This window comes from Beta vulgaris, chromosome 9, assembly GCF_026745355.1.
Source record: "Beta vulgaris subsp. vulgaris cultivar EL10 chromosome 9, EL10.2, whole genome shotgun sequence".
NCBI lineage: Eukaryota > Viridiplantae > Streptophyta > Magnoliopsida > Caryophyllales > Amaranthaceae > Beta > Beta vulgaris.
Window position 1 is genome coordinate 23,512,086 of NC_079210.1, and position 13,654 is coordinate 23,525,739.

The 13,654-nt window shown below is 37.3% G+C and overlaps 1 protein-coding gene across 1 annotated transcript; it reads right to left on the reverse strand.

Moving 5' to 3' along the window:
* Positions 1-532: 532 nt before the first annotated feature.
* LOC130590180 (uncharacterized) lies at positions 533-1,670 on the reverse strand. The gene is made up of 3 exons (XM_057392209.1): positions 1,254-1,670; positions 908-1,168; positions 533-777 (listed from the first exon to the last, which is right to left on the reverse strand). Exons 1-3 carry the CDS (start codon positions 1,480-1,482, stop codon positions 533-535), a joined length of 735 nt encoding a protein of 244 aa, XP_057248192.1. The 5' UTR covers positions 1,483-1,670.
* Positions 1,671-13,654: the final 11,984 nt, after the last annotated feature.

The window sequence follows — 13,654 nt, forward strand, 5'->3', positions numbered from 1 at the left end:
GAATAGGTGGATACATGCAACCCGTCCAGTATTAGAACATAGGGATGAGAGTGAATGGCTAACAGAAACATGTCAGACGTTTGATCAGCTCATTCAGGATTGGAACAAAGTGTTAAACAATACGAATGAAGAGAATGAGTAGCATATTTTAGTTATGTTTAAACACTTTAAATCATTATTAGCAGATTTTATTTGAACTCGATGTTTTTGTTAGTTTTTAGAATTCATAATACTTTTAACTATTTGTAGTAGTTTTATTTAGTTCAAATTATGTTTTTATATGCTTTTTGTGTATACATGAAAGTGTTTAAAAAATTCATTACAAATGTTCAAAACTGTCCCAAAACTAAAAATAGAAGACTCCGGCCCAAAAATGAATTTTAGTAGTTTTTCATTTTTCTTCTTTATTACCAGCGAGATTGAAATTGTTTAAAATTTATTTGGGAACATGATTCATTCAACACAACTCATTCAAAAATACTACCCTTACTTTATAAATTAACACAGTTAGTACAAGTAAAAAGAGTTAAAACTAATCAATAGTTATAGTCGTTGTTCGAGTCGTAGAGGTCGACGATGAATCCCAACGTTGTGTCCGTCTTGAATAATGTTGTGCCCAAGAAAGAACATTTTGGGAAGCAACTCTAAACCATGGTGGAGGAATCTGAGGGACCGGGTGTCCTTGCTTAAGTTGAAGCCGAATGAAATGCTTGTAACTCCCAAGATGAGCTATGGCTAACTCTCTTTGTGGCAGAGCGTTCCTACCTCCAACATCAACTGGAAGAATTGTAGCCGACATATCAAAACGACATTTAGACCGAAAAAAAAGATTGTGCATCTGTAATGGTTCGCAATGGGGTACAAATCTGCAAGGACCTCCATATATGTTTCCTCCCCCAACGTTCACCTTCCCATGTAATACGCGTAATTGCCTCATTCAGATCATCACCATATATCCAATGAAACAGAGGACCATTTTGATGCAATTCACTCACCGTAGTTCGACGTACAATGTCCCAATTGTCTTGACCCGAACAAAAAGCATCTGCTACGCATCGAAAACCACAATTACCATCGGCAACTACATCAAGCCAGCCTTCAATATGCTCTTGGATGGTCAGTGGAAGTCTATGAAAGTATGGAAAACGTTCCATATCGAATCTCCATCCTGCAAAGTTAGTACAAATCAATTTAATTAAATGTGTCCAATATACAAAACAAACAATTAAAGAAATAGATATAAGTATAATTACCAGTGGCCGCAGAAGATTTGCCACTACTCGTAGACTTGCCCATAACGTGCTCAAACCCACTTTTGTTCCGTCGCAAGCCCTTGTTCAACTTTCCCCGACCTTTACTCGTCGCATTAACTTCTGGCTCCTCAAATGAACGACGGTCGGGGTACAATTCAAGTTGGAGTACCCGAGAAACAGACCTCATGATCGCGGGATCCCTAGCCTGTACCTCGGTCACTAATGACATGAAGAACTGACGGTCCTGATCGCGCTCAGATAATATCTCAGCTGAATCTGTACCATCACCAATGGCTAGTCTGTACCAAAATGGATCAACCTCCTGACAGTATAGGAGACGCCCGTTCTGCACGGCGAAGAAGGTGTGACAAGCACACGGAATACCATGTGTATTCTGAACTACACATCCGCATCTACTCCAATCCCATCATAACCTTGATTCTACCAAACTCATCTGAATCAGCTCCAAACAGTACTGAGAGCAAACACCATTCAAGGCGCTATATGGTAGTATGTCAAACTCAGTCCCATGACTACGACGGGAGGCTTCCAAGGAGTTTCTGATCTCTGTCAACTGTCCGGCAACAAAAGAATCGATCTGCATAAATAATGTGTCGATTGCTTCGGTTGGAGTAGCAATCCACTCCTTCAAAGCCGAATGTGAACTCTCGCATCTGTTGTTGGTTGTGTTGCCAAAGTGTCGTACTCGATCCGTCCAACATTGCACAAACTTCTCCTTGTGCACAAGCCAAGTTCCGTTGATATAGTAGGAAAATCAATGATGTGTTTTTGCCAAGTTCACCCCACTCATCCATCATATTGGCTACATTTTTCTCATACTCATCCTCGTTTTTGACTTCATAACCCTAGCCCAACCCCTCGGCCGAACATAATCCCGATCTGCTTTTCCCACCACACTTCCTCGCTACCCATGCCTCCACATCATTGTTAATATGCCACGTGCAAAGTAGATGGCAGATGTGGGAAAAACGTCCGAGATATATTTGCATAAAGCCAGATCTCGATCACTCACAATGACATTTGGCGCCACACAGCCAATGAGGTTTTTTAGTGCCGACAACATCCAACGGTAACTCTCAGCATCCTCATGCTGCAGCAAACCATGCAACAAGAAAATTCTTGTTGGTTGGTGTGACACCAACAATCTCACCAAAGGATACAAGTACTTGTTTGTCTTGTATGTTGCATCAATGTGAATCACATGCGGATATGTACGGACTAAGTTCACGGACGTCGGGTGTGCAATGAATGTATGTGTCACCCTACCCATCTCGTCCGAATCAAGCCAAAACAGGTAATTGCTTTGAACAGCCTGATGAAGAAACTCCTGAGCTGCATTTCTGCCTTCTGATCTCTCTCTTCTTAACAAATCTTTACAATTATAAATGTGCCTCATGTTAGGATTCAATGACGGAAATGCACTTGTAATGGCTTTCATGATGTGTTGTGGTTTCACATGGGCTGCAGTTAGTTCTCCAACTAACTTCTTCGCACCGGGACTGAGACCGCTAATCTGTCGATGACCCTCTGGGTATAACATCATTGGGTGATTATGAAACCTATGTTCCGCCTTAGTCTTGACAACCCAATACGAATAGTTCTTCATCGGGACAAGGAACAACCGAAATGGGCAACCACATGCTTTTCTCTTCGTTTTTCTCCTGATTGCTGAACTGAAATCACGAAATGATAAATCTTAATGATAAATTACCAGACTATGAGAGTCACTGGGTTGTATGGGAAGAAACCTTTACATATATTGGTTGATTCTGGGAGTACTCATAATTTCCTAGACTTAAGTTTAGCTAAGTCTTTACGTTTACAACTAGAACCAATTGCTACACAAGCTGTCACTGTTGCAGATGGCAACCACTTAGCATGTCAATTCATTTGTAAAAATTTCAGATGGAAGCTACATAACATTGAATTTCAATCTGACATGTTGTTGATTCCCCTGGGAAGTTGTGATATGGTACTGGGTATCCAGTGGCTTAGTGAATTGGGTACTGTCAAGTGGGATTTTAAGAGGTTGGTTATGCAATTTGAGTTGGATGGTGTGCAGCATACCTTACAAGGTATACCTCCTAAAGGTGTGAAGACTACTTTGGGTACTCAGAAACTGTTCAATCAGTCCATTCAATTGTATTTTATGCAATTGGCTAGCACAAACATTGATAATTTGGGAATTGTGAATTGTGTAAGTGATGATACTACTGTTGTCCCTACTGAAGTCCAGACAGTCTTGGATGATTACTCAGATGTTTTTGCTGCACCTACATCATTACCTCCTTCTAGGGGAGTATATGATCACAGGATCCCTCTTGAGTTTGGTACAAACCCAATTAATATTAGACCATATAGATATCCTCTTAAACAAAGAGATATCATTGAAAAGTTGGTCTATGAAATGGAAGAACAGGGCATCATTCAGCCTAGTTGTAGTCCTTTTGCATCTCCTGTTGTATTGGTTGGCAAGAAGGATGGTTCCTGGAGGCTATGTGTGGATTATAGGAGTTTAAATCAAAAGGCAATTAAAGATAGGTTTCCTATTCCTGTGGTTGATGAGTTAATTGATGAGTTATCAGGGGCAACAGTGTTTAGCAAGCTTGATCTCAGGGCAGGCTACCATCAGTTGAGAGTAAGCAAGGACGATGTATTCAAGACAGCTTTCAAAACTCATAATGGGCACTATGAGTTCTTAGTTATGCCTTTTGGCTTAACTAATGCTCCAGCATCTTTCCAATCTTGGATGTATCACATTTTCAAACCCTTACTTAGGAAATGTGTTCTAGTATTTTTTGATGATATTTTAGTTTACAGTCCTAATATTGCATATCATATTTCACATTTGCATTCAGTGTTTCAGTTGATGAGGCAACATCTTCTATTTGCAAAGAAGAGTAAATGTGCCTTTGCAATGGATAAAGTGGAATACCTTGGACACTTTATTTCAGGCACTGGAGTACAGACTGATCCAAAGAAGATAGATGCTGTATTGAAATGGGCTGCTTCTACTTGTGTCAAAGAATTGAGAAGCTTCCTTGGCCTAGCTGGCTATTACAGGAAGTTCATAAGGGATTATGCTTGCATTAGCAAGCCTCTCACTTCCCTGTTGAAGAAAGGAGAGTTTTCCTGGACCCCAGATGCTCAGAAAGCTTTTGAACTCCTCAAGCAAGCTTTAAGTTCAGCACCTGTACTCGCATTGCCTGACTTCTCTCAGCCCTTTGTTGTGGAGACTGATGCATCAAATTATGGTATAGGAGCAGTATTGATGCAGAATGGACATCCCTTGGCTTTTCTTAGTAAGTCACTGGGTCCCAAATGGAAGAAGTTGTCAGTCTATGAAAAAGAACTTTTAGCTCTTGTTACTGCTGTTCAGAAATGGGAACAGTATTTGTCTGGGCAACAATTCATTATTAGAACAGACCAAAAGAGCCTCAATGTTTTTACAACAAAAAATCTCTACCCCTTTTCAACAATTTTGGCTTTCAAAATTGATGGGGTTTGATTATATCATTCAGTACAAAAGTGGAAGTGACAATTTGGTTGCAGATGCTCTTTCCAGAATCTCTGGTGCTGAGGTATTATGCTTAGCTCTCTCTATCTTGGATTCTAATTTACAGCAATTAATCATAAAGAGCTATGAATTGGACATTAATTTTCAACACCTTCTCACTGATCTGCAAAATGGAGTAGTGGTTCCTTCTTTCTCTTTACAAGATGGCTTAATTAGAAGAAAAAAGAAGCTGTTAATTGGTCCTGACAATGAATTGAAGTTAACTATCCTTCAATGGTTACATTCATCTGGTATGGGAGGTCATTCTGGGAGAGATGCCACATTGAAGAGGGTTAAATCTCTCTTTTATTGGAAAGGTTTAACTAAATTTGTTACAACTTTTGTCAGAAATTGCTTGATTTGTCAAGCTAACAAAAGTGAAAATGTAGCTTCTCCTGGGTTATTACAGCCATTGCCTATTATTGAGGAGGTGTGGATTGATGTATCTATGGACTTTATATCTGGGCTACCTAAGTCCCATGGGAAGGATGTCATCTTTGTAGTAGTTGATAGGCTAAGTAAGTATAGCCATTTTATGGCCTTAGCACATCCATACTCAGCTGAAATTGTTGCTCAATGCTACCTAGATAATGTGTTCAAACTACATGGATGGCCAAGGTCCATTATAAGTGACAGAGATTCAGTTTTCTTGAGCAAATTCTGGCAAGCTCTCTTTACTATTCAAGGGACAGATCTGCTACTATCATCAGCCTACCATCCTCAAACTGATGGACAAACTGAGATAGTTAACAAGTGTGTGGAGTCCTCTTTGAGGTGCATGTGTAGTGAGAAGCCCAAAGACTGGAGTTTATGGTTGCCATTGGCAGAGTGGTGGTACAACATCAATTTTCACACTTCAACACAACTTACCCCTTATGAGGTAGTTTATAACCAACCCCCTCCACTGCATTTACCTTATCTACCAGGAGAGATTTGTGAAGAAGCAGTAGATAGATCAATGCAAAAGAGAGAACGTATGATTCATATGATCAAGTTTTTCCTTAAAAGAGCTCAAGACAGAATGAAATCTCAGGCTGACCATTGAAGGAGTGACAAAAATTTTGATGTTGGCGATTGGGTTTGGCTGAAATTACATCCTTACAGAAAGAAAACCTTAAAGTCTTCGACAAGTGAAAAGCTTTCTCCTCGTTACTTTGGGCCTTTCAAGGTGATTACCAAAGTAGGAAAAGTAGCTTATAAGCTTCAGCTACCTGATAATGCTCAAGTGCATCCAGTGTTTCATGTGTCTCAATTGAAGCAATTTAGAGGAGACTTACCTACTATTACTCATATTCCTGCTTGGTTGCAAGGTACATCTGCCACATCGACATTACAACCAGCAGCTATCCTAGAAAAGAGGGTGGTGAAGCATCAGAATACAGCTCAGGTGCAGTACTTAGTACAATAGGAGGGTTGTCCTATTTCTGAAGCTACTTGGGAATGGGCACAACAATTTGAATCCAGTTATCCTACATTTTCAATACCATAAAACTGTTCTTTAAGTGTTTGAATTCATGTAATTGCTGTAAGAATTCTTTATAAGGGGAAGGAATGTAACAGAATATAGTTATTCTGTTATTAGCAATCTGTTAAGAAATTCTGTTAGCTTGTATTTTCAGTATAAGTAGCTAACAGTAGCTATACTTGGAATTCATTCAGAAAATCAATGACAAACTTACTCCTATCTTTCTCTCTATCGTTCTATCTCTATTCCCTTCTATCTCTCTCTTCAATCTATCTCTCTCTCTCTACTTCTTCAGCTTGTTATTAGCTAATAGTAGAACTCTTTAGAGTTGCTATTACATTTCCCCTTTCATATTTATCAGAGAACGAGTCGAAGGGTGAGCCTGATGATCTGATGTATTTCGCGAGTACGGCATTCAACAACTTAGGATAGTGGCATCTAGCTTTGCAGTTGAGAACATAGTTTCTAAACATGGAGAAAAGGCACCCAATATTGTATTCAAAGCGAAGCGGGATAACCAAAAGCGGGTTGCTGTAAAACGTTTCAACAAGTCTGCTTGGCCGCACACCATGCAGTTTCTGGTATGAAATACATTTTTTTGATTCCCTAGGTAATATGCTTATTTTACCTTATCAAGGCTCTTGCATCTGTTAATTATCAGTCCATGATCACTTTTATAATCGCTTTACTGTTTGTTTTTGTTTGGCTTGAATTTTGGTGTTTCCTATTCGCCATATTAGGAGATTGAATCGTAAATATCAATTAAGTTGCTGAATAATCAGAATTAGAATTTTTTGTTGGTAATGTAGCAGTAGCAATTTTGTCCTTTGAGAATAGAAAAGGATGATCTTCACTCCAGCAGTAGGATGGTTGTCTCTACAAAAATTTGATATCAAATTTCTAAGGGGGTATAAAAGGGTATTTGGATGTCAATTAGTCAATTTGTTGGGTTGATGTTGTGAAGGCGATGAGAAGGCTACTTGTTAGTACTTGTTCCTCAAACTTACTGCTATTTTTTAATTACCAATTCATCACAAATGCTGGATTAGTTCGAATTTAATGTATTGCCAAAATTGTGCATCGATACCTTCCTCTATTGTGACTGAATATTCTTCTTTCAACATCAAGTGAAGTAACCTCTATTGACTGCGTATGGAACATTTCATCTCCCAGTAAGTGGAATTATCTAACTTCACTTAAAGCATTTTGAATTTGTGTGTGTTGCTGGCATTAAACCCCCCTCCCCCCTTCTCCCTCCCCCGCGGGAAATATTGTGTGTGTGTGGACTAAGTAAATTGCATCCACCATATGCTGCTTTGGCTGCTGTGTTTGGAAAAGATGGAGAATCCAACAAGTCTACAACTTCATAGAGAAATCAGAAGGAATCTTGTGTTAATAATGCATCCAGCATTTGTTCTAGAGAATTGGGAGAATGAATTCTCTAATTGGGCTATTTTGTTCATGTTATCTTTGTGTATTTTAATTACAACCGGTGCATTTTAATTACGGTTGTTAATGTATGCATGTTCTGAACTCAGAGTAATAGAGTTGGTGCATTTTAATTACATCTAGGTCCTACAGCTGTTGTGACAGCTAATTTTTTTATTTATTTATTTCAACTAGCTGATTCGGTTCTTGCTGGAAACCGGATCAGTTAGTTTAATATGATTTTTTTTTAATAATCATACTTACACTAAACTGATTCGGTTTTGATGGAAAACCAAATCAATTAATATGATTAATTGATCCGATTTTCCTTCAAAACTGGATCAATAAATAATTTACCCACCCGATGCGGACTAAAATCGGATCAGTAAGCACATTTTTTACAGCATTGGAAAGGATTTTTTCCACTAGTGTCTCCTCTACATCTACTGCCCTACCGCCCCAACCTCGATTGCTTCCTTCACTTTACACCACCACTTCACCTTTTGTTCCTCTCACAAGAACAGCAGGGCCATCACAAGAAAACACCACAGTTCCTCCACCAAAAACACCTACAAACTTTGGTTTAAAGGTGGTACGTGTTGTTATGCGTATAAATTAAAACCTTATTTTATCCACATTAATATTACTTAAGTTTTAGTACAACGATAAATAAGGGTGGATCCCACTGAGAGGTTTATATAATCCTAAAATCCAAGTTCAACTAATTAAGAGTACTCAACTGTTATATACATGTTATTTACTAATATATACATATTCACGTTTTTTTTTGGATGGGGGGGTTTACAAGATGTTTTTATGAATTTAAAAACAACTAAAGATAAGTCTAACCTACTATTTACAAATGACGACAAGTAATTCTACTTTAAACTCATAATACTTTTAGAGATTTGAAAATTCCTAACCTTGATTATACTTCCAATTTCATAAATTCAAGATTGATTAGATAGATTAATTGTAGGAATTCAAGTAGCCAAACTCCCCTATACTTTCATACTTTTAATCAATATTGAACTAGGCCGAATATCGATTCAAAACTAATCTAATCACCACAAGTATTTCTCAACTTCCGACGATTAAACTAGAAGCATCATAGAACTAGAAGTACATCATTAATCACTAGTTAATCTAAACATATCATATCTTTATGTTTAAATAACTAGTCCAAGTTATATTCTAATTTGAACTTACAACCATCTTTGCAGGCCTAAATTAAACTAGTTACCATTTGTTGTCACTAGTAGAATAATTGCTTATTGCTGCGGTAGTATTGCTGCGATTTTCCCCACACGCAGCAATATATCACGTAAAAAGAAAAGAAAAATATAAAATAAACATATTGCTGCGGTTTCGGCTAGAAGTCGCAGCAATATATTTCAACGTGAAAATTTTCAAACTTAAGTTGACTTTTTGACCAGCTGTATTGCTGCGGTTTTCAGTCAAAACCGCATCAATATATTAAAATATTAGTTTTTCTTTAATATTTGAACCTATTGTTGAGGTTCCAACAACAAACCGCAGCAATAGGCTGTTTAAAATACAAGGCACAACCCAATTATTAGGGTTTTATTCTTTCTTCATCACTCCCAGCCGTTAACCTTCTCTCCTCACTCTCTCTCTCCTCTCATTTCCTCATCAGTAAAAAAAAAGTTACACTCTCTCGTCTCTCTCTCCTCTCTCTCTCTCCTTACACTCTCTCATCTCCTCCTCCTCATCGACCTAAACCCTAATACCAAACCATCGACCGGTCCAAATTTATTTTGTTTTTTTATTCTTTGCTTTTGTTTTGTTGTTGGCTGTTCGACCGGTCCAGTTTTTTTTTTTTTTTTTTTTGCTTTTGTTTTGTTTTTTGGTTGGTTGTTCAACCGGTGCAGATTTATTTGGTTCTTTTTTTTTTTGCTTTTGTTTTGTTTTTTGGGTTAGCTGTTTTTTTGGGTCACCTTAAATTTCAGTTTCATAATTTTTCAGTTTCTTACCTTTTAGTTTCAATGTATTTCTTAGTCTTTTCATTTCAGTATTTTAATCTTTTAGTTGGTTTTTCACAAATTTGTAATAGTGGATTGTTGTAACTATATTTATATTATAATTATGTTATAACTATCAAAAATCTATGTCTAGAGAAATGGAAAAAAAAAAAATTTACCTGCCCTGTGTCTATTGCTGCGGTTTTGGGAAGAAACCGCAGCAATAGACCAGTATTTTTAATATCAAAAAAATAAATATTGTTGCGGTTTTACCAAGTAAAATCGCAGAAATATGTTCAAATATTGTTGTGGTTTTAAAAACCGCATCAATATTTTAATTACCTATTGTTGCCCCTTGATTGTTGCGCGGCTAAAACCGCCGCAATATGCCACTTAATGACCGTAGAAATAAGCATTTATTCTACTAGTGTGTCATGCAATTTAGACCAGGCTAAATCACCTAACTAGCAATAATCTCAATTTTATACCTAATAAGATAGCAAATTAAGTGTAAAATTGAAATTTGAACATTACAACCAAACATAACTTGAGTATCCAACTACAAACAATCTTGAATTCAACTCAAAATTCAACACCACAATCCAAATATACTTCAAACCTCACAATTCAAACTCGATTCAAATATCACAATTAATGATGTATGAAGTTGTACAACGTTTAATTAATGATGTATGAGTGATTAAAGCCTTAATTATAGAAAATCATTTTTATTTAGTAAAACTCTGATTTTTAGGAAAATATTTTTAGAGAAAATATTTTATTTTTATTAGAAAATAAAAATCCTTTTCGGTTTTAAGGAAAATAATTTTAAAGATAATATTTTAATAAACGGATTTAATTTTGGTTTTATTAATTGAAATAGTTTTAATTAAATCAGAATTTTGTTGACTGCTTAAGTGGTTACGAAAATTAATGAAGCAGTATTAATATTAACATACGTTTGTATTTAAATCGTGGAGATCATGGGTGTGAATAGGAACGTGTTCCTCTAGTTGAGGAACATCATGGGAAAATATTTTTACCACTACCACGTGCTTTAATCCCACGTTCTAAGTAATCACTACTATAAATACTTATGTCTAATTAAGTTCCAATTTGTGTCTGACTAAGTGATTTAGTGATTTTAACTAAGTAAAGTGTCAGTGCCTTCATTCTCTCATAAAAGTCATTTGATCTTTGCCTTCTTACTCTAATTCCACTAAGTTTATGGATCATTGTATTTTGGTTTTGGGGTAAGGGGATTTTGAGTGAAGTCTTGTAACAGAAAAAGCTTTGAGTGAAGTAAGTTAAAGTGGGAAAACTTCAAGTGAAGTTGATAGGAACATCTGTTAAGGGAATTGTTGTCCAGGAACTTGAGTTTAGGAACTCAAGGTGTGGTTTGCGAGTAGAATTAGGTTGTAACAAAGTTGTTTGGCCTAATTAGTGTAAGTGTTGTGTTTAAAATATATAGTGGTCGAGGTTGATTCTTCTTGTTGGGCCCAAGAAGTTTTTCCTCGTAAAAAAAATTGTGTCCCAATAGCTTGTTTCTTTGCTTAAGTTTTATAATTTCACAAAACGTTACATTTATTTCTACACATGCAATTCACCCCCCTCTTGTAGTGTTTCTAGTGAAGTAACAATAAACAAGAATAAAGAGTTGTATATGATCATGACATATAATGAATAAGAAGTAATTAGAATAAGAATGAGTGAAACCATAGTAAAGTTGTGGCAAGTTTAGCGAACCAACAACGGGGACCCTGACAAAGTCCATATAAGGACTTCTTCAAACGACATACATCAGTAGGAGAGGAGAAAGTGAAGCCAGGACGGAACCTCATGTAAATTTCCTCATCCAAATTACCATGAAGAAAAGGCATTATGAACATCCATTTGGTGGAGTTCCCGTCATTTTGCAGGAGCAACAACAAGAAATGCACAAATAGTGATCGTTTTAGCAATGGGGGCAAAGTTCGCATTATAATATATGCCTTTAACCTGATGATTACCAAAAACAACCAGACGAGCTTCAAGACGTTCAAAAGAACCATCTGAATGATACTTGATTTTTTAGACCCATTTGCTCCCCAAAGCCTGCTTGCCAGGAAGCAACTCAGTCATGACCTAGGTACCATTATCCTCTAAAGGTTGTATTTGTTTCTTCATAGCCTCACACTAACCAAGATATTGCATTTACTTCGGAAAATTTGGAGGCTGAATTCCTGCAGTAATAACAGCAAGAAATATACGATGTCTAACATTACACTTGTCACAATTCACAAAGTATGCTAAAGGATGGGGGTACCGCAGCAATTTCAAGAACCGGGAGTAGCAGGAGATGGACTCAATTTTCGCATTGTATTAATAACATAATCACGAAGCAGTTTAGAGGGTGGTAAGTACGCATACTACGACCCAAAGAAGCTTTCGAGTCATTGGAATGAGAAGAAGTAGCAACAATACTAGAGGCATGGGGAACACACTTCATGGTGGAAGTACTCAAGATTGTTGCACATTCCGGGACAGCAGGTAGTGGTGCAGCTGTCATGGCAGAAGGTGGTGGGGCAGGTGTTGCAGCAGTATGGGAAGCAGTGGGAGGTGCGGCATGTGTGTGACCCAAAACAGATTCAAGATCATCCAAAAAATCGGCATTACACCAGTCCACAGGAGAAGAATAGGGAGGTGGTTCTAAGCCAAATGGAAATTCATTTTCATGGAATTGGACATCACGAGAGATAAAAATATCACCAGTAGAGAGATCATATAATTTCCAACCCTTTAATTATTTGGATACCCCATAAAAATACATCTATGACTTCGTGGAGAAATCGCTTGGCATGAAGCACAAACAACCAAAAACACACAACTCATCAAAATTTATTGGGGGTTTGCCCAACGCAACTTCAAACGAAGGTTTATTATTCAAGACACCAGAGGGAGTTCTGTTAATCGAATATACTACAGATAGAACACATTCACTCCAAAAGCTAACATGAAGATTAGCTTTAAACATAAGAGCACGACTAACATTAAGGATGTGTTGGTTTTTATGTTCTACGCGACCATGCTGTTGCGGAGTACCCAAACAAGAGGTTTGAAAAAGTATGCCACAAGTTTGAAAATAGTTTTTCATAACAATTAAAATTCAGTGTCGTTGTCACTGCGAACAATTTTGACAGTGGTATCAAATTGTCGCTCAACCATAGCACAAAAGGAGCAAAAAACTTTATGATCGAACTTCAGTTTTATTTCACAACAAATAAACCCAAACAACTCTAGAGAAATCATCCACGATTGTCAAAAAATAAATCGCATCACAAGAAGAAGGAACAATAGCAGGGACTAACTTGACAACCCGGTCAGACGGAATCCCCAAATGACTTGAATCAAAGCAAAATTATTACTAGCTTTATTGGTACTAGTACGAAAACTATCTCGGGTTTGTTTGCCTGAGGACAAACTACAAAAGCCTTATTCAACTTCTTATTAGATGTACTAGAGCAAATAGCAGGGACTAACTTGACAACCCGGTCAGACGGAATCCCCAAACGACGATGCCATAATTAAAATTCAGTCAAGGCAGGAACAATAACAGCTTGAAAATAGGGAGTCCTCGGAAATAATATAGTCCATTTTGACGCACCCCGGCTCCAATCAGAGTCCCCGAGTCTTGGTCCTGTATAGCACACTAAGAATTAGTGAATTAAACATTACAATGAGACTCATCAATTAAAATTGGACACCAAAATAAGACTACAATGAATAGACGGAACAAAGAAAACATGGTAAAGAGTAAGGCATGGAAAAAGAGAAACACTTCCCTCCAAAGTTGCAACAACAAATTGTCCATCGGGTAAACCAACGATACAATTAATAATATTATGCACATTATGTAAACAAGAATAATCCCCACCAACATGATTTGAAGCCCCTATATCAATAATCCAAG

Excerpts from the sequence above, each read along its gene's own strand:
- LOC130590180 (XM_057392209.1), bottom strand. The coding sequence starts at position 1,482 with ATGTCATTAGTGACCGAGGTACAGGCTAGGGATCCCGCGATCATGAGG. Across the intron at positions 1,169-1,253 it reads CAAATCTTCTGCGGCCACTG|GATGGAGATTCGATATGGAA; the intron begins GTAATTATACTT and ends CTAACTTTGCAG. Across the intron at positions 778-907 it reads TACGCGTATTACATGGGAAG|TTGATGTTGGAGGTAGGAAC; the intron begins GTGAACGTTGGG and ends CAATTCTTCCAG.